The sequence below is a fragment of the Natrix helvetica genome (assembly GCF_964273705.1).
Source record: "Natrix helvetica genome assembly, chromosome: 6".
NCBI lineage: Eukaryota > Metazoa > Chordata > Lepidosauria > Squamata > Natricidae > Natrix > Natrix helvetica.
The window spans coordinates 34,136,916-34,158,789 of record NC_138553.1 but is presented as its reverse complement, the minus strand read 5'-3'; the positions used below and the strand labels follow the sequence as shown (position 1 = coordinate 34,158,789).

The 21,874-nt window shown below is 39.5% G+C and overlaps 1 protein-coding gene across 1 annotated transcript; it reads left to right on the top strand.

The window, feature by feature from the left end:
• Window positions 1–12,048: 12,048 nt before the first annotated feature.
• LOC309395017 (retinoic acid-induced protein 3-like) lies at window positions 12,049–21,404 on the top strand. Its single transcript, XM_081958755.1, has 4 exons — window positions 12,049–12,279; window positions 14,767–15,726; window positions 17,639–17,688; window positions 18,966–21,404. Exons 2-4 carry the CDS (start codon window positions 14,799–14,801, stop codon window positions 19,059–19,061), a joined length of 1,074 nt encoding a protein of 357 aa, XP_081814881.1. The 5' UTR covers window positions 12,049–12,279; window positions 14,767–14,798; the 3' UTR covers window positions 19,062–21,404.
• Window positions 21,405–21,874: the final 470 nt, after the last annotated feature.

The following is a 21,874-nucleotide window of genomic DNA, read 5'->3' as shown; positions in this document are numbered from 1 at the left end:
CTGCTATGTGAACAGTTTCTATGTAAAAGGGTTGCGTTGACTTACATGTTGTGTCATCATTGTGCAATCTAGTTCAGGTTGAAGGAAGAACCTTGCTACCTTTCTCTAGACCACTGTCTATTCTGGAAAAGTGGGATATGCATATTTTAATTAGTCATTAAGCATCCATGCGTGATAAATGCTTCATTTTTTTCCTGAATATTTTTCCTACAATCTATAATACCAAATGCCATCCACTGAACTGACCAGCAAGGGAACCTCATCACAAAGCTGAACAAAATGACTCCCTTTGGCAACATAAGCTGGAATTTGAGAAATACTAGTTAGAAGCTGGAAAGAAATCTCCATTTCCAAGAAAGTTGCCCTCTGCCCCTCTACTAATGTTCTGGACTCAATGTTTAATAGAAGATAGAATTTCATTGCTTGAAAACAGCTTTTGAGAAACATTTAACTGCCAATTCACTTAGCTTTTATATGTCAAATCTTTGATTGATTGACTCCCTGAAATTATATATATGCCTTCTACTCAACACATGACTCTGGGCGGCTAACAATCAATTTAAAAAAGTAGCCATAAATAAGCAAAAGCACATTAAAAACAGACAATATGCATGGAGCAAGTCAGAAACAATCATGGCATCAAGCCAGGCTCACCCAACAGCTTGGCCCCACACTTCAGAGGAAGAGCAGACATTCAGTATCTTGTGAAAGGTGAGGGGGGTTCAGGCCATCTGAATCTGAGTGGGTAGGGTGTTTTGAAGGGCAGGTGCTGTTACAAAGAAATAAGGCTAACTGTACCTATTAGATAACACTGTGTAACAGCGTAGTGCCCACTCTTATTTTGGGATGAATGGAAATAATCGGAAGCAGGTGGTCCTGTAAATAATACTGTCATGAAGGATTTTAAGGGTGACAACCAGTACTTTGAACCCCGCCAGAAACCCACTAGGAATCACTGCAGTTTACAAAGTTAATTGCAGGTCAACTTTTAGTTAAACGGGTGTGCCAAGGCTCTCCTATAGTTATGTATGTGTGCTTTTGCATTCTGGACTAATTGTAGTTTCTGAGTGGTCTTCAAGGGCAGACATGTGTCAAGCAGGAGTGGATTACGGCAGCCACTACTGCAAGTTTGCTTATGGTTGCCCAGCGCGCACATGCATGCTTAATGCATGCTGCACGTGCATGCACAGTACTATAAAAATACTTCTGCGTATGCACAGAAGCCAAAAACAAAATGGCACCACCAAGGCACCGCCGGGAGAACCAGTTCAGGGGGGTGTTAGGCCTGGGTCGCGGCCGGTTCCAATAGCCCAGGCCGCCAAGCCACTACTGGTTCGGCTGAACTGGTCCAAATCAGTAGGAACCCACCACTGGTGTCAAGCACATTGCAATAATCCATATGGGACATAACCAAATAATGAATGACCATGAGTAAAGACTATGGACAAGCAAGAGCAACAGCACTAACAATGGCACTTAGACTTAGATACCACTCCATCGTGCCTTAAAAGGCTCTCCCGCCAGTTTACAGTGCCAGCATATTGCCCCCAATAATCTGTGTCCTCATTTTAGTAACCTCGGATTGGTGGAAAACAAGGTCAACCTTGAGCCTCATCAGGATGGAATTCGAGACTGTGGGCAGAGTTTGCCTGCAATACTTCATTCTAATCACTGTGCCACCAGAGTCTTGAAGGCCTCTGATAGCTTTGTCTGGAGAGTCCTACTTCACTCAGAATCAAAGGTGATACGTTATCAGATCTAAAAGCTCCCAGGATTCACAGCCACTTGATCTTGCTTAGGTTGAACCTGAGCCTCGTTCCTCTCTATCCAGATTCTCACGGCCTCCAGATACTAAGAAACAACCTACATGACAGTGATGCTTGGTTGGCCCAAAGACAAATAGTTCTTTGCCTGGAAGCAACAAAATGCCTTAGGAAAATCCTGATCAGGCATGCAATTTGACAGTCAGCCATGGAAGAATGATGTCAAAAATAGGCTCAGGTGTGTCTTCTGCAAATTGCAAATGAAGTTCCGTCTTTGCTATTCCAGTTTGGTTCTTGTCTAATATTACTTATGTTCTGAATTGGGTTCCCACTCTCCTATTAGAAGTTGACTAGGAGTATTTGACACATCAAGAAAAATACCGGTTTTGCAATATTTTCTGGGAGGCGATTTTGTTGATGAATGATTTAAACTAGATTAGCAACTCCAAAAAGGACACCTTTTCACCTCCCTAAACTCTTGAAATGCCTGACATCTTGAACTGTTCAGTGTCATGCATCTTCAGGAACTCATAGTTTCTAGCTCCGCCACTTGTCAAAAGAAGCATAGCAATTAGAGGTTAGAGATTTCTGACAGTGATCATAAATCACTGTCTGCCAGTCATTTCTCATCAGTTTTAATGAATGTGCAACAGGCCTCCAGCTGATGTTAATCGCTGCAACTCGAGGCTGATCTAATTGTCAGGAAACTGAGAAATCCCATTGTTGGCACCTGGATGAGAAATTGTTTCCTTTCCTTAACCTTTAGGTGCTGAATTAACTCTTATGCCTTGAAGAAAAAAAGAGAGTTGGAATCACTTGTGGAATCACAAGAATTCAGTTTCAACGCTGCAGTCACAGAAAGACAAATATATCAGTATTGGTAAATTGAATATTGGTAAAAAGAGGTATACCAGGAAGGGAATAGAACCTCCAATCCAAATATTACAACTTGAGGTGTCCCTGTGCCCCGTATTAAAGTACTCATTTGTTTTCTCTTCTCCATTTGTTTTTCTTTTTTCCTCCCAACCAGCAACCTGTGCTTAGCCACTAGCCACCCTCTATCCTGCACTGGTTTCCCCTTGAGTCTGCTGGTACTTCCTATAAGTGTTAGAACAGGTTGGTTGTGTTAGGTTTCACAACTGGAGAGCAACTTCCTGGACAGAATATTGGATAGAATCAATACAGAAAACAGAAGGATTTCTTCAGGTTACAACTGAAATCATGACACTTCTGAACTTGGTTCTGAGTACACACAGTCTCCCACCCCACACACACACATAAACACATACGAATTTGATTACAAGCTTTGATGTGCTGAAAAAATAACGATGGAAAATCTGGTTGACTTGTTAAATCATGCTGAAATTTAGAATCCAATTTGGTGCATTGGAACAGATGAACTTGATTTTTTTCTTCTAATTGCCAAGGAACATTATGAACACAATTGGTGTTTCCACAAGTGTTTTCAATTTTATTTTTAGATTTGTTAAGTCTACTTCACAGTTTGATATGTCTTTTAATCTACTTTTGTTAGAAAATTGATCGGACATTAAGCTTCGGTGATTTGCCATCCGATGTCCATGAGGTGATTTCCAAGGGCTCTCACAGACAAAGAAAGTAGTTTGGGGAGAGGGAGGGGGCAGGGTAAAATCCAGCAGGTTCTGACAGGTTCTAGAGAACCGGTAGTGGAAATTTTGGGTAGTTTGGAGAACTGGCAAATGCCACCTCTGGCTGGCCCCAGAGTGGGGTGGGAATGGAGATTTTGCAGTATCCCTCGCTTGTCATGCCCACCAAGCCACGCCCACAGAATCGGTAATAAAAAACGTATTGCCCATCCTGAATTAGGATTTGAATAGGGATGTTTGGATCCTAACAAAGGAGAAGATTTCTTGATAGAGAAATATTATCCTGATAGAAAATGGGATTTACTGTTGAAAACAAGAAATCTAAAATCCTCCTTAAAAACTGAAAGCTCTGGTGGAAATGGAGAATTTGTTTCATTTTAAGACATAATTTGTACAGTGTTGGGGGCAGTTCTACAGGAAACCCGATTAAATGTTTCACTTTGATTTACAACTCAGCCAGCACTTTAGCCATGCTGAGTAGATACACACTTTGCTCTGCTTCCCCCCCCCCCATACACCACACACAGACACATTCACATGCAGTTTTGATAACCCAGAAGGCATGAGGTGCTGCTATATAGGAAATCAGCCCTATCTTCATTTCTGACCTCCTTCCAACATGCTACTTGTGTTGAGTTGGCCAGAGACAGTAAATACAGTATGCTGTTCTTTGACACATGGGAGCAAGTTGTCAGTTATATATTTATTAATTTCCTTTAACCAAATAGCAATGCTACTTTCAAGTCAAGAGCAGCAGCAATCTATTGGCCGATTGTGTTAGTGCTTTAATTTTTATAAGTAAGTATAAATCATTTAAAAATCCATGTAGGGTTGTAATCAGTAGGGGCATGAAAGCACTGAGATGGAGAAAGATTTCCTGAAGGGTCAATCCCTAGTGTATCGTAATATTCTTGTAGTTTCTGACCACCAATGTTCCTATATTTATGAAGTTAGAATTGACAAAATTATCTAACTGCCAAGGAAGATCCTGATTTTTTAAATAGGAACCTGTAGATGAAGTTATATTGAAACACTAAGAGAACATATCCCATATTTTTTACTTTTGATTAAAGTTTTCATCTGGAACTATTGGAATTACGGGTCTTCCCCAAAGTGCTCAGAGGTTGCAACAGATAAGTGCAGAGCAAACAAAGTTATCTCTTGTTGCCTTCCCAGGGTGTCCATATGACTGTATTCTATTCCAGAAGTTATCTGCTAATCTAAGCAGAGATAAAATAATCTAATCTTATCATAGAAGACGGTGAATACTATACCATCCACCTTTCTGTAAAGGAGGTACCGATAAAACAGCACTTGGCTAACTGCAGGAGCAAACTAGGCACAGGAGAGAGCTAGAGCTCAATAGAAAAAAAAAACATGTTTTAAATACATACCTAGCATGCAATCCATTCATTCCTGGCATCTCCAAGTAGAAACAGAAAACATTCTTCCTGGCATTGTGTCACTTCTTGACAACTACTTTCACTTAAAGGACCAATAATTGACTTGCTTTAAGGCAGTGCTTCTCAATTATTTTCTGTCATGCCCCCCCTAGGAAGAAGAAAACATTTCGCCCCCCCCCCCCGTGCGACTGTAAATAGTATCATTTGTCTATAAAATTGTTATAAGTACACCTCTGCATAACATAGCACACCGGTCTTTCCTCGTCTCCCACCGTAGTCACATGCTTTCTTTCCTCTTTCCCTCTTACTTGTCTATCCTTCCTTCCACCCTCCCTTCCTCCTTCCCTTCCTTCCTGCCTCCCTTCCAGTTCCCTCCTTCCTCTTTCCCCCTGCCTGCCTGCCTTCTTTCCCTCCTGCTTATCTATGCTTTCTTCCTTCCTTGCACCTCCCTCCCTTCTGCCTGCCTGCCTTCTTTCCTCTTTCCCTATCCTCCTATCCTTCCTTTCTCCCTCCCTCCTTCCCTGCCTCCCTTCCAGTTCCCTCCTTCCTCTTTCCTCCTGCCTGCCTGCCTTCTTTCCCTCCTGCTTATCTATGCTTCCTTCCTTCCTTGCACCTCCCTCCCTTCTGCCTGCCTGCCTTCTTTCCTCTTTCCCTATCCTCCTATCCTTCCTTTCTCCCTCCCTCCTTCCCTGCCTCCCTTCCAGTTCCCTCCTTCCTCTTTCCTCCTGCCTGCCTGCCTTCTTTCCCTCCTGCTTATCTATGCTTTCTTCCTTCCTTGCACCTCCCTCCCTTCTGCCTGCCTGCCTTCTTTCCTCTTTCCCTATCCTCCTATCCTTCCTTTCTCCCTCCCTCCTTCCCTGCCTCCCTTCCAGTTCCATTCTTCCCTCCTTCCTTCTGCCTCCTTCCTGCCTGCTTGCCTTCTTTCCTCTTTCCCTCCGGCGTGTCTGCTTTTCTTTCCTTCCTTCCACCTCCCTTCTGCCCTTCTTCCCTCCCTCCCTGCCAGCAGCTCCTCCAGCATCCCAGCTGGAAGCAGCAGCACAACAGTCGCCGTTACCAGGGGCGAAGGGGTGGCGGTGGCAAGATCGGGCGACCGCCGCCCCTTTGTCCCTTCCCCAACAGTGGCTGTTGCGGTGGAGCTTCCAGATGGAATGCTAGCGGTGGAGCTGCTGGCGGGGAGGCGAGCTACACGGTGGCGAAGACGGGCGGTCCCATGCTTCCCTCCCTCCCACCCCCGCCCGAGCAGGCTTCTTGCACAGCTCCAGCCCGGGGCTCCAATGAAAATCCACAGTCCGAAGTGCTGCCACTTCCAGGCGGCATATATTATGCCTCGCCCACGCCTTCGCCGCCGTTGCACCCAGATGGAAAGGGAGCCTTCGCGCCCCCCTTTACGGAGCCTCGCGCCCCCCCAGGGGGGCGCGCCCCACTATTTGAGAACCGCTGCTTTAAGGCATGTATCTATAACTGTCCCTATCTCTAGTGATGTCAAAAGTAGAAAAAGTCTTGTTCCTGTAGCTTGCCTGTTATATTTGGTTGCTCTTCCTCTTTCAGACTCCAGCATTGGACGTGATCTGTAAGTAGTAAATAAAGAGGAGAAATATCTTGAAAGGTCAAAATGGCAAGTGGAGGTGATGTGTGCTTTGCATACATGGAGCAGACACATAGAAAGAAAAAGATAATTTAACCCACTACTTTTAATTAAATCTTTATTTCAATAGAATACTTCCCCTCCCCAACATTTAATTTTTAAAAAATGCAACCAAATTCAAAGAGAAAAAAATCTAAAGTATATCTGCAGTTTCCAAAGAAAAAGAACATTAGATTTTACTGTTTTCCTACTAATTATGGCTTTTTTTCTTGTCATAATTAAGTGGCATATAGATTAAGTATATTTACATAGATATATTATATGTCACCCATCCTCCCCCTATTCTTAAAACGTTTTAATACCTAGCTCGAATTGTAACCCCAACCTTATATTATGAGGCAATTGGTTATATTTTCAGTTGGAGATGGACAGCAGTTAAGTTTATTTTTTTATGTTTCTCAGAGCAGAAGAAACATCTACTGTATGTAGTACTTCAGAAGTTTGGACATTCTGTTGGAACAAATCCCCAACACAATTATTAAAGAACTGTACATGTGTCTACCACCGAAATATCTTGTCCTGTACTCTCTTAGAATTGTTTGTGTAGATATAGAGACTAGATATAACTTTGCTATTTCTGGGTGGTTGATGGTTACCCACCCGTGCATTATCCCATGGGTCAGCAGATTGTTTGGCCAAGCCCTACAATAGCACAACCAGATTATTTTTCTGGCTCATTCCTTCTTAATTAAAAAAAAGTTAAGTGCAAAGAAAACCTAGCCCTGCCTGAAGAAGGTGAGGACTGAATCTGGGGCCTTCTGCAGGGAACCCATGTAGTGTACAATAAATGTAAATTGGTGGGAATATTCTGTTGCTCACTCAGAATGTGTACATAAGAAAATTTTCACTTCCTTGGGACATGAGGAGAAAATTTGCTTAAGATTTGCTTAACTACCTCAAGAAATTGGAAGTAAAGTAGTTGAAGATTTCAACACTGAGGTTTGTCAGCTCTTTAAGAAAGACCAGGTCAAGAAACAGACACGGTTGGGATTCTACGTATGTTCCTTATTGTAACAGGGTCTTAAAATGTTTTAATCTTTACCAATGACAATCAAGGCAGAGTTATTTACACTTTCCTTTTTCTTAGGACTGAATAATCTTTTCTCATTGCTCTTTCCTTAATGGATCACTTATTACTTTCTCTATCACCAAAGTCATTTTTAACTTCCTATATATCATTTGAGGACTATCCTACATGGCCGTTGTGACACCGCAAAAGAGATACGCATAAGATGACGATGTGCATAAGTTAAGGCATCTTGACATTAGTGATGAGGAAGATGAGTTAAATCCTCTCTGGACTGATTTGCTGATGGCTTTTATAATGTTGGTGGCTATGTTGTGTTCCTTCACTTCTCAAAGGGATTCCTAAGTAAAATGAACTGGTCCAATGTACTTTGGACCTTAGTTACACATCACAAAAATATATGAGCAAAGGAGACAGATGAAATTGAGAGGAAAGAGGAGGATAGAATGAGATGGAACAGGAAAGTAGATAATGAGTTGCAGGAAATTCTGGAGTTATATGGGAAGTTATATGGGAATAATAGGCTTCAAGAACTGAGGAAAAAGATGAAATAAGAATCGTAGAATAATCCATAAGCAGTAGAAAAAGAAGTTTCTGTTAACTTTTCAAATTTTGAGGGTTTTTTTAAAAAAAAATATTTTATAGTAATTGGAAACTCGAAGGCAAGAAAAAGAGCCCAAAATGTGCAGAAAAGAGCAAAACATGTCAAAGAATGTGGAGGTTATATTGTACGATTAATGGTTGATGGAAAGAGGTATGTCTAGATTATTGAAGACTTGGGATATAACCATCTTCCAGTATTTGAAGGTTTGTCACAGAAAAGAGGGAATTGACTTATTCTCCAAAGCATCAAAATGGAGGACAAGTAATAATGTGTGAAAGCTTGTTAACAAGAGATCCAATCTGGAAGTAAGGAGAAATTTTCTGACAGTGAGAACAACTAATAAATGGAATAGCCTACCTCCCAGGTTTGTGGGTGCTCCATTATTGGAAGTTTTCAAAAGTAGACTAGACATTCATTTAACTGGGATGATATAAGGTCTCCTGACTAGAAGACCTCTGAAGATCCTTCCAGCCCTATGATTCTATGTTCTAAAAATAGAAGGGGACATGGAGAATTTGCCCTTGGTTTATATGGCCATCCTTCACCTTAAGATTTAATGATTCATTTGGTGTTTGTTTGCTGAAAGGAGTGGTGCCTCAGTGTAAACATGTGTTAAAGAAGCAGTGACGGGAATATCAAAAGATTTGCAAGTTCCTGTCAACTAGGGGAAGGGTGAAAGAAACTGATACATCTAGTTGCTTAGAGAACACAAGCATTTGTAAGATTTTCTGAAATATAAATTTGGTTTTCTTCCCCCCCCCCACTAAATTCCTACTAAAATAAATAAAAAGGGTGTTTCCTTAATGTCATTAAGGCATACTTTATAAATAACTTAGCAGCAGAAATGAAAGAGGCATATTTGGTCTCCAGCCAATTGGCCCCAAACCCTTACTTTAGTTGAATGCATTCCAAAGGGATGAACAGAGTCACTCCCCATGTAGGTTGAAACTAGCTTTGCGCAACTTATGCTTCACCAAGCTGTGTGCAAGTGGCAGTAACAGCCTGTTCCCTTCCCTCTGTTCAGGAAGAGGAGTCGTGAGCCCTTCGGGGACCCCCTTCTGTGATTGCTGAGCTGTGCTTTCTTTGGAAATTCATCGAATAAAGTCTCTTTTCTCTCTTATTCTCACCTCTCAACTTACATCATTGCAAGATTGATGTGCACATTTATTTCTTAATGATTCAAGACGTGTCATTATTCTGGACTATATTAGTTGCTATTCTCAGTAAGTAAGTGAATGAATTCAGTCCGATAATTTGAGACACCTCATAAATATGCACATATTCATCACACTATTAACTTTTGGTAAACAAAGAAATGCAGAGCATCTCAACTTCTTTTGCAGTGACGGCTGGCTACTGTATTCCATTTCTCTTTACATCATTTACTAAGCATTCCATCTGAATATGCTGACTTTACTTCCAATCAGCCTTAATCGTCACCTAAAATATTCTACAATTCAAAGCTATTCGTTTTATTACGTACGTACATACAAACAAACTCAAAAACACATGTAAAACACCTTCATATTTACACATTTCCCATTACCCATAAGAACTGAAATTAGGTTTGCATGCCCAGCAAAAAGCTCCAATATACTCCCCAAACTTTTCTCATGACCATGAGAAAAGTTTGGGGAGTATATTTCATCATCATAGTTGGAAGGGACCTTAGAGGTCTTCTAATCCACCCCCCTGCTCAAGCAGGAGACCCTATAACCGGGCTGTCAAACTTGTGGCCCACAGTCTGGACACAACATGTCATGTGCTGGCCACGGCCATGCCCAGTTTAGCAAAGTCCTGATATGTTATGTGATGCTGCCATGACGACATGAGTTTGACACTCCTGCCCTATACATTTTAGACCAGGGGTAGTCAACCTTTTTATAACTACCGCCCACTTTTGTATCTCTGTTAGTAGTAAAATTTTCTAACCGCCCACTGGTTCCACAGTAATGGTGATTTATAAAGTAGAGAAGTAACTTTACTTTATAAAATTTATAAAGCAGAGTTACAGCAAAGCCCTACTGCCCACCATGAAAGCTGGAACGCCCATTAGTGGGCGGTAGGGACCAGGTTGACTACCACTGTTTTAGACAGATGGTTTTCCAATCTCTTCTTAAAAGCTTCCAGGAGTGGAGAACCCATAACCCCCGAAGGCAAGCCATTCCACTGGTTGATCGTTTTCGCTGTCAGGAAATTTCTCCTTGGTTTAAGTTGCTTCTCTCCTTGGTTAGTTCATTTCATTAGTTAAATACTACTCTTTGCCATTTAGTCTTTTTTTTTTACAAATCCAAGTTGTGCCCTTCCATATGCTATGATAGACATGGGCCATAGATATTGATTTTGCTCCCCATCATGGTTTGTTCAATTACGTCTTTCATATAATACTTTTAATAATGTACAGAAAGTAAAATTAAGTTACTAGTCTTGATCATACCTGTGCCACATGCAGCATACCATGCTACCAATAAAGTCAATAATGGTTAGGTTGTTTGGGATTTTTTTGGCCACTATGCCAGAACTGCAACCTCAACCCAAACCCAGTGTTACTTCAAACATGCTTATGCTATCCTATACAAACCAGGATCTCTAATCTAGCAACTGCTTTGCAATCCAATCCATTGCTGCCTACATCCCACTAACTAGCATATGCAATGTACTGACGTATGCTTAAAATATGTAGCAAGCTATTTTCTTTTAAAAAAAGAAAAATGAAATAGCATGTGGAAGCAGCCTTAATCAGTGTAAGACCACAGAGGCCAGGAAATAAATTTTACATTTATCCTGTTCTATTGCTGCTGATTTGGATGAAATATATATTTTGGTGAGGATCCAGAACAAGGGCTGTACATCTGTTAAAAAGCTTCCATACTTACAAATAATACAAAAATAAAATAATTGTAAGAAAAACATAGTGACCCTCTAGCACCAATAACAACAATTCACTTTCTTTTCCATAAACACACAAAGGAAAGCAATCCTGACCAAAAAATCACAACCTACAGATAGGGGATTAATTTTGTGTCAATTCTCCCAACCTTTTCAGAACAACTCTCTTAGCTGCTTAGTTAGATCATGCATCTTTCTTTCGAATACCTGAGTAGGTGCTCAGATTAGGAAAAATTATTATAAATCTATAACTAAACTCTATCTGATCAAAATTTAGCTAAATTACCCATTCCAATAACCCATAGATCCAATAACTATTACATGCCAAAATTGTTGGTTCTCCTAAATTTTGTATTCTGAGTGAGAACTGGGAGAAAACAGGTGCTCAAGCTATAACAAGATGCCTTTTGCAAATCAGACAGAGACTGTGTCAAAAACCTAGAATTACAAATGTAAAGACCTGCATTTGAAGGCCAAATTTCACATAAGGAGACTGCTTTTGTCACAATAAGAAAACATGAACTTCCAGGGTTGGGGAGGTGTCACATCCCCTTTCCACATTGACACAGAATGCACAACAACATATACAGTTCTCTTGATTTCCATCCATAAACAAAATATTCCAATGCAGAGCATAGTAACGTCATCCTCAGTATATTTTCTTTTAGATGATCTGGAGGGCTAAACAACCAATCTATCCAAAGAAGAAAAGAAAGAACCCAATCTTGTTCCCATACTTGCTTATGGAAGCAAGACAAGGAAATCCCTCAAAAAATTCAGGTATGACCAACTTCTGCTCCAAGACCAAGCAGAACAATGGAGAAAGTAGGAACCTACTACACAGTCATTTTTTGGCACAACAAATAGCACACAAAAGTATTATCTAAGGCGGCTGGATCTCCTTGCCCCACACCCTCTAGGTTTCTCAAGTTCCAGGTGGCAGAAATGATTAGCTAACTGGATCAATGGCAGTAGAGTCTGTTGAGAGGTGAGCCAGTCAAAGATTCCTTCCCCACCCAGCCATCAGACTGACTATCCAGTTGACGTCAGAAATTTGACTTCATCTCTTGGCACTAGAATGTTATATTTATAACAGCACCAGGAGTAGTGAAACTGGAATAGGCGTGCCCAACTCCTTTATTCCCCCTGTTTTCTCTATTTGCTTTTAAAGCTTCCGAGGAGAGTGTGAGAGCAATTCTTAGCTTGCCCATGCAAGGACAGAAAAGCGGCAAGAGCAGAGTATTTTTCAAGTGGGCAGTGCAGGCATATTTCTTTGCTGTCGCCTACAACTCTTCTTCTCTTCCGACCCAGATCACAGTCAAGGTAAGTCCATGCCAAAGCTTAATTATGGGAGTACTGAAGTACACTAGTTCTAGTAACAGGAACAATAAGGGTGTTTCTCTCTCAAGCTTACCAAATACATTTTGTTATATTGCCTCCTTACCTGATTATGCCTAGTTTAATAGAGATGTAATATAGGTTCAGCAAATTTTTTAAGAACTTTCCATATTTCAGCTTCTGAAAATCATTTTAGACTATTGTAAGGATTAACGGATAGAAGAGAGTACTGTCCTAGGGAGACACAGGGGTTCATTCAGGCTTAATATGAGGTTTTCCATTGATGATATCTAACCTGTTACAGTATTTTCTATTTTATCTTCTTTTCATACAATTATTGGAAAGGTAAAATATCCTATTTTTCAGAAACTTTTCACTGAGTAGCTTGGATAAAGAGAAGCCAGGAAAAGATAGAAGATCTTTTCTAATAGAGAAATCTTTATTAGTCAGATAACTTTGTAGCATTTATTGAAGCCTGGATCTTTCACAGTAATTTTGTTTATGTTTATTTCACAAAATGATCTACAAGGGAAAAAAAGTAGTCCTGGGAGCACAGCGAAACGTGATGTAGCGCCAGTCTAAAGTAAGGAGGTGTCCAGAGTAACACTTATTTGGGGACACTTATACTTGCCAAAAACTTTTCAAGCAAAAACTCTATATGACTTGGGTGCTTGATATCTTTAGGATCATCTTCTCCAGCTAGAACGTTAGACAATCTGGCAAAGAAAAGATGCAGCAGCTCTTGGCCCCTAGAAAGTTTAATGGTGGGAACTCAGAAAATGGCATGCTTAATGGCAGCCGACTCTCTATAAACAGTTTCCCCTTGGAGATTGGGCTGCCTCTTCCCTTTCTTTCATCTTTTAGAAAGCTTTAGAAGACTTCCCCTAACACAGGAGTCATAAAGAGTGAATTTTATGGAAGACTACAGATTACCCACCTTGATTTTGTTCAAGATTTAACGTTTCAAGCATTTTACATTTTTCTTGGGTTTTTAAAAATGTATCATTGTAGACCAACTTCAGTCGCTGAAAGAAGTGACATACAATCTAAATAAATAAGTAAACAAATATTCTTTGTTGCCATGTAGTGCCATCAGGATTTTATAGCTCAGGTCTTGAGAGTACAGGAAGTAGTAGATTTAAAGTATAGACACTGATTTGCTTCTGTTAACCAGTTTGCTTTCTATCAATGTATGGCAGGGATCAAACCACACTCCTTTTTAATTAAATGGAGATTTTAAAAAAAACGCCATAATTTGCAGATTGACAATATATTAATTTAACGAAGTTGGGCTGTGGCTTTGGAGAGGATTTGTGTGTGATTGGATTGCGTTATATTCTTTTTATTGTTGTCGGTATTAGCTTACCCAGAACTGTTAGGCTTGTGCTACAGAAATCAGTGGATATCACATTTCCATTTTTCAGTAGATTGCTGCTGAAATTCAGGTACGGTTAAAAAAAAATCAAGATGTCAGCCATGACCACGTGATTGAAGCCCCACTTGTTTTGTCCAAAGGTCACACGTAACTGTAGCTGCCATTTTTATATTTTTGCCCTCCCCCACAGGAGCATCTGTGTTTATGGGGTCAATTAGGTTAAAGTGGCAGGTGTAACCAGGTTTTCAAAACCCTGTTCCTTTTTATATGTGTTTTGCATGCATCTCATGCATGTAAAAAAGGGTGTGGCTTTGATTATTTAGGCACGCCTGCCGTTTTTGTTGTTTATCTGCCCTGGATGTCTCTGCCCTGCCAATGCCTTCTTTGCTTATAGGGGCTGCTGCTGCTGCTCCTTCAGAAAAATAGAGATTATTGTTTACAACAAAGCCCTGGTGCTTGATGGATCGGGTTGTTCTTAAATTATACAGACCCTTGTAGTGTTTTTCCTGCTATTTCTTCTTCAAGGTAGAAAAATGTGGAGTCCATAAAAAGATGTGCCTCTTTATTACAGTAAGGGCCTTTCCTACGGGATGATTCCTTAATCTCAGTTTAACTGGCCTAGCTCCATCCCATTATTGGGAATAAATTCATGAGTTTGAATTTTAAATTTTATGGTTTGGTTTTAAGGTTTAAGTTTTTAATTTTTATAAATTTGTACAGGGGATATTTAATTCAATTTTAGTTATGTATATTGTCGAATGTATGGTTTTTAAATTTGTACCTGTACACCGCCCCGAGTCCCTTCGGGGAGAAGGGGCGGTCTAGAAGTGTAATAAATTAAATTAAATTAAATTAAATTAATTATTGGATCCAGATTTTATGCCCCAGCATTGTTGCCAATCAGAACAGATGATGTTGGGCTAAGCAAATCAGTGGTCTAACTTGGGATGAGATCATTTTATATTTTCATGTAAAGTAAATAAGAATTTTACCTATATAAATTACTTGATTCCTTTTACAGTAAAATGGCTGATTGTCTAACTTGTTCTGTTTTTAAGCATATATTTATAACCCCAAATTTGCCTTATTTCCTACAGGTTTTCTTTTAAGATAAGTCACCTGAAGTGCCATGCCTACTTCTGAACCCCCCCAAGGCTGTGGCAACATATCCTCTGACTACTATTTCCTCTGTAACACCAAGGTTTATTGGGGAATTATTCTGGAAGCTCTGGCAACAGCTGGTGTGTTTGTCACAATCATCCTCATTCTGGTGCTTTTTTCCCTTATCTGTAAAGCCCAAGACAATGCAAAACGTAGCCTGATCCCAATCCAGTTCCTCTTCCTCTTAGGCACTCTAGGAATTTTTGGGCTCACATTTGGTTTTATCATCAGGCTCAATGAGCAAACTGCCCCCACACGTTTCTTCCTTTTTGGGGTCCTCTTTGCCCTCTGCTTTTCCTGCCTTCTGGCTCATGCCTTGGACCTCGTCAAGTTGGTGAGAGGAAGACAGCCATTTTCAGCACTAGCGTTGCTGATTATGGTCTTTGGTTTGACTGTTGTACAAGTGATTATAGCCGTGCAATATGTAGCAGTCAATATCAAAGCCTTGAAGGCTCTACACCATATGATGGATGAGGAAAGACGAAGAGACTTTATTTTAATACTCATCTATGTACTTTTCCTGATATTTCTCCTCTTCATAGTTTCCATGTTTGTGTTTTGTGGCTCATACAAGAGGTGGAAGAGGCATGGTGTCCACTTATTCTTCACAGCCTTCTTCTCCATAGGCATTTGGGTGGCATGGATTGCTATCCTGATGCATGGTATCAGCGATTTAGGTAGCCCATCAGAATGGAACGATCCTCTCCTTGCGGTTGCTCTGATAGTAAATGGCTGGGTTTTCCTGATTCTGTATACAATACCTGAACTCTGTGTCCTCACTGCTCCACGGAAGCCTGGAGATTACCCTCTGGAGAATAATACTTGCCAGCCAAAGGGCCTGAAAAAAACTTATGGAATAGAAAATCAAGGTTATGCTCAGGAAGACAACACACAAGGTAAGACAACAGCTACTATATTCCAATGAAAAGAAAATGCCAGCTGAAAGAAAATAGTTCAAGCAAAAGATTCATAATACTATTCCAAAAACTAACATTATTGATGAGTAACATATACAGTACACTGATTGATCATTAAGCATTAGTTCAATTACTGGATGTATTAATAATCTTTAGATATACACAACAAGACCTTTATTCTACAGTGGATTCATTTGAGATGATGATGATGAAGAAGAAGGAGACAAAGAAAACAATAATAAATTAAGCAACTTTATGTACCTTGATTCATCAAACAAATTGCTTAATAATTTTTCAAGTATTAGAAAAACACCATTCTATAACATTATAAAGTATTATTTTTGCTATTTTAATATGCAGTGAAAAGCACATTAAAATTTTATGCAAGGTTTCATCAGTTAAAACCTATCTGCTGATTAATCAGCCAAGGTTTTAATTGAACAATTTATTAATTGAAATATGCAACTTTATTTTAAAAAATTCTCTGCTAAAGTAATCTGTAACCAGAATTGATTTAATTAAAACATTATTTGTTGAACTGCTTGAAAAGCTTTAGTTGAACCTTTTGTTGGCATGAAAAGATAAATTTGTGACAGATACACATTGTGAGTGTCTAAATATTTCGTTTTTTTAAAGAGGAGTTAGGATATCTAAAATTGTTCACAGGCATCAATAACAAGGACTTTTTGCAGGAATCTTTTGCAAGAATTACTCATTTCCCTTATTTCAATATGCACAAGAATATCTTATGAATTGCATACATGCAACAAGAGTTGGATTAAATGAGGAAGATTTTAGATTTATTGTATATGCAAGTCCTGCCTCCAAATGTCCTATGGGCTTGTCTACTTCTAGAACATCCACCTATCACTATTTACCCTTTTTTTGCTATAAAATCTTCATAGGTAACAATCAACATACCTGTGGTTAGCTGTGATGGCACAGTGGTTAGAATGCAGTATTGGAGGCTAATTTAGCTCATGGCTAAATTCAGGCTAATTTAGCTCATGGCCAGGAGTTTGATCCTGACAGGCTCAAGGTTGACTCAGCCTTCCATCCTTTGAAGGTTGGGGGCAATATGCTGACTCTCTAAACATTTTAGAGAGGGCTATAAAGATCTATGAAGCAGTATATAAGTTTAAGTGCTATTGCTATTGCTATTCCAACCTGAGATATGCCTCCCAACCTCTCCGTCATCTCACCCCATTTGATTTGCAGCAAGAAAGAGGGCAAAAGGGACATTTTCCACATTAGTTGGCAAGCCCTAGGAATTGATAGGGTTGATACTATGGCATCATGGGGCGGGGAGGGGGAATCCCAGGACCTAGGAGATGGCATGTGACTCATTTTGTATGTATGTTACAATATGCATTCTTATAAAGAATGTATCACTCAAATGGTGATACATTCTTTATAACTCTTTTAAAGCATAGATTCCAAAAATGGAAATAAAAGAGATCCCAAAATTAATATGAAATGTCCTTTTTCAACCTAGTTACACCCAGAGGTGTTGAAATGGTACATTTGAAATGTGCTAGGAATTGAGCACCCATAGCAATGGTTACTGTCTTCAAAATGACTGATGTGGCTTTTTTTTTATATCACTGCAATGTGTCCAATAGATGTCAAAAAGGGGTGGGACTTTGATTGCTCAGTTGTGCCTATCATTTTGAAGCCTCCTGGGAATTCTGAAACTATCGTACCAATAAATTATTATTTTTTGTTTATTTACTTCAGTGGACATGTGGAGCATGGCAGGTTGGGGAAAGCTGGCATAAGTATTGATGCTAGGCATTGTTATTTTGAACCATACTAAATCTATTTATTGACTGTATACTAATTCAAAAGTTCATTTCCTTTTGCCCTCTTTGCATCTCTTTCATCGTTCCAGAAGAAAATTCTGACTCATATGTCCCTTATTCAACTCATTTTCAACTGAAGGTAAATTAAACAACTTTTCTTTCGTTAGGGTAATAATCAAGGGCTGAAGGAGGAAAGTTTAGCATGTTTAGAAAGCTAAGCGTCTGGGAAAAAAGGTGGTATTCATATAGGCTTATTAGTTAGTTAGTTAATGTTGCTTTTGATGTGATAACTAGTTATGGTAATATTTTTGTCAAGATGAACAGTTTCCTGAGCAGAAAAAAGTAAAGTGTTTCTAAAAAGCTTTAAAGTGCTTGTAAAATGCTTGATAAAAATTCATTCTGGGACCTACTACAAGTGATTTGATTAGGCTTATAACAGCAAATATTGCCCTCAGAATACATTCAAAGGTAAATTGTGATTTCAGAGAGAAATGATACATTTCCTAGTTACATTTCTTTATATCTAGTGTTACCAGGTAGATCTAGGCTACAAAAGTGTAGGTAACTACCACATGTAGCTTAGTGTTGCTGCATTTTTTTTGTCATCCAGATGTTTAGATGCCTAGATATCCCAATCCTACTTATACTTTGAAGAGCTTTCGGTAATAATTTACCAAGCTCAGCATTTTTGTTGTGGTCTCCAAAGTATCAACTAATTCATGATTGCAGAGCAGGCATTGCGTTGGTACTATGGAGGCTACTGAAGGCAACCAAAATCAAATTAGAAAAAAAGCCACTGAGACCTTTCCTACTCTCTATTGGAGTGAGGTTGATGGAAAAAGGATGACTGTGCAAATTGTAAGTAAGTGCCATTTCTTATCCCAAAGGTGCTTTTTCAAGAGGCAACTGGACTTTCTGTTTTTTCTTTGAAGACGTTTCCCTTTTTTCTTCTCATCCAAGAAGCTGAAGAAGCTTCTTGGATGAGAAGTGAAACATCTTCAAAGAAAACCCCAAAAGTCCAGTTGCCTCTTGAAAAAGCACCTTTGGGGCAACCATGACCTGGATGACTGAGAATCTCTATAGATGTGCCATTTCTTAGCATACCTGAACAGTCATTAAGGGTGTTCTTGGACCTGCTATGAATTTAGTTTCTCTTTAGTTTAGAGATATGCTGTATAAGCTAGCCATCTAGTACAAAGCATTCTACATTTAACCGATTCATGGTTAAATATCTAAGCTCTGGCTTTCCTTTATATTATTTAATGAGATAGTAAATACTGCCACTATGTCTTTGAAGGAGAAAGGTCCACTCTTTATAGATTACTTAGGTTCCTCACCTGTAGGAGCATAAGAGTCTGCTTTTGGGGATAGATGTTACTTTGTAATCTCAAAGTTATATTTCTCTTCCTTTTTCAGGACCTTGAGCCTCAACAGGAGTTCTCCATTCCCCGCCCTAAAACACGTCCCAGTCCATACGAAGAGTATTCTGGAGGGAAAGGTATCAAGCAATAGCCTCGCAACGAAGAAGGAGAAGCAATGTTGAGTTGACTGAGGTGTTGGTATAGCGGTGCTTCAGTTTTGCAAAATCAGGGACACTGCTCACATTGCCATGGATGAAGGAAGATTGTTTTCATTTTCTTCTGTAGCTCTTCTGGCTCAGCACACATAGCACTTTATACCTCTGAATTCAGTAATGAACCTCTTCCCCCCTCCCCCTCCCTCACACAATTATAGCTACCCTCCATCAAATCTTTATTAACTGGGCCTTCACCCCTTTGATCCATATGTGGGGATGGGAGGCTTGAAGTGGGTTTCTTCCTCTGTGTTTACTGGTTCCCTGTGTAATTTCGATTCCCTCTTTGCATGAGTTCCAAATTGTTCTCTGTGTATGGGGAGCTTAGACCCTGTTTTAGATTTCTCACCATGATGGATGGGAAGGCAGCAAAGCTGCAATGGAAGGACCGTTCTTCCCATCACTCAGAAGACAGTTGGAGGGGACCTTGGAGATCTTCTAGTCCAACCCCCTGTTCAAGCAGGAGACATTATAATGATGACATTTGGGCTGGTTACCTTGTGAAAATGATGATGTCTCTAAGATCTATCAATATTTTTTTTGCTCTATTTGTCTGAGCTCACTTTTCCTCAGCAGAGAGATTTATCCCAATCACAGGGGCAGCTGAACATAGAAGCCGAGAGCTTTCTGACCATTACTAGTCCCTGAATTAACTGTATTTGCTTATTTATTTTTCTATCTAAAGCACTGAAATTAGGATGATCATCATGATGTTTAAAATGCAATTTCATGACCTTCTGTTTTCACAAAGGGGGTCTGGTGAGGCAGTCATAAGAGGGGAGTAGCTTTCGATTGAAGTCTGATTTATCATTTTCCACAGTGTATAATAATAGAAACTATTCATTTGCACCACCATTCTTAGCCTAAACTACCTGGGATGAAGGGAAATGACGCATCTGGGAAATACTAGACTGGGGAAGTTTGCATCAGTGAAGTAGGTGAGCCTAGATAGCAAGAACTTCTGAAATGGTTGCAATGGAAGCAATTGACCCTGCAGTATTTGATTCTTGAGAATAAGCCTTATTATATATAACCTTTGCCAATATCTGTTAAAATGTGTACCAGACACTCTAAGAAGAACAGCAAATGATACACGCCTTAAAAGTGATTTATTTTAGAGAGAAACAGAAGGAAAAATCCTTAGCTCAAGTCAGTGACACCAAAATCTTTTACATTGCTTGATTTTTATAGGAGACAGGTGTTTACATTTCCCCACTGAAATCAATGGGAAAACACAAGTATACGGTATTCTGTATTTTGTGGGAAAGCAGTCCCGGATGGTTGCTTATACGCTTTTGTCTGCCTTATGTAATATTTATTTATATAGTTCTCATGATACCTTGAATATACACATGTAATAAATATATAAATATATATTATATGTGTTTGTACCTCCTCCTTTTGTAATTCCTTTTCATGTAGTATAGCCTACCAAGCAGATGTGCTCTATGCACTTATGATGTACAGAGAGTTCATTATAAGGCCACTAGCATATTTTAGAACATATTATTAAAGGTTATCATCCATGGAGCAACTTTGCTTCACCTGAATTTTACAGCTTGCCAAGAAAAATATCTGGGGGATCTTGCTGCATTTAAAATATGATATCCGTAGCCATAGCATTCCTCTAATCTACTAGCTCAGTATTTGTAAAAAGAAATTGTAAAAAGCGAGAAAAAGAGGAAGGATACAAAACTCGTTCATTTCTTCAGTGCCATAGAATCACTGGCCGATGTGCATGCGTGCACCAGAAACTGGAAGATCATCTTCCCAGCACGGGCATGCGCAGCGAGAAGCTGCTCTTTAGGTTTCTGGCGCACATGAGGCGCACACGAAATGCTCCCATTTTGGCATTCGATGCTGAAAAGGTTCACCAACACTGTCCTATGAGATATGCAGTTTCTGGCTATGGAAAAGTTGTCAGGCCCTAGTTTTAAGGTGCATTTCCTTTAAAGGCTGCAGGAAAAAAAAAGGCAGATCACACTCAGGCACTAAGTCCAAAGGTTTATTTTATCAAGTCGCTATCAGCTACAAATAAATATCCTATAAACATGCTTAAGCTGCACTGAGATTGCTTTTGGTTCAATAAAAGTAAACTTGTAAATGTGTGTACCCAAAGCGATACCCTTTTAAACACCAGAAGGCTTATTTCTTGAATAAACACATTTAACCAGCTAAGCCAGATGCCTGCAGTGATAATCAATTGGCAAATCATGTTACAAATACCCTTGTGAATTGTTTTGAGAATTGACATAGCTAATAAAACTGGTGAAATTAATAAATATTCACACTCATTTTCTCTTCTTTCTTAACTTGCATTTGGTTTTCCACATTTGCTCTCAGTCTGCAGGATTCTTCCTTTGTTGACCTCTATGTGGCTTTTCCAGCTTCTCTTTTCATTCATTCTCGGTATCTTTGCAAGTTTAGTGGGGGTAGGGGTGGGGTGGGGGTCTTCCACAGGTGTTCTTCCTCCCCTCCATGTTTAAAATCAACATATTGCTATATGGTAATCAAAGCAAAAGTATTTCCGTTTTTGTTTACCATGGTGATTGCAGGCAGTGTTGCATTATGAAACAAATATTTTCATCACTTTTATTTTAAAGCAAATGGACAGAAGAAGTGCACGCTTATTTTTGCCTGCCAAGCCAAAATATTTGATAGTGTTCGGCCAGATAATATTAATGGGAAAAACAAATAATCTAGACTGGAATCTTCAAAGAATTCTGATAAGGGCCTTGTGCCGGGTTCTGTT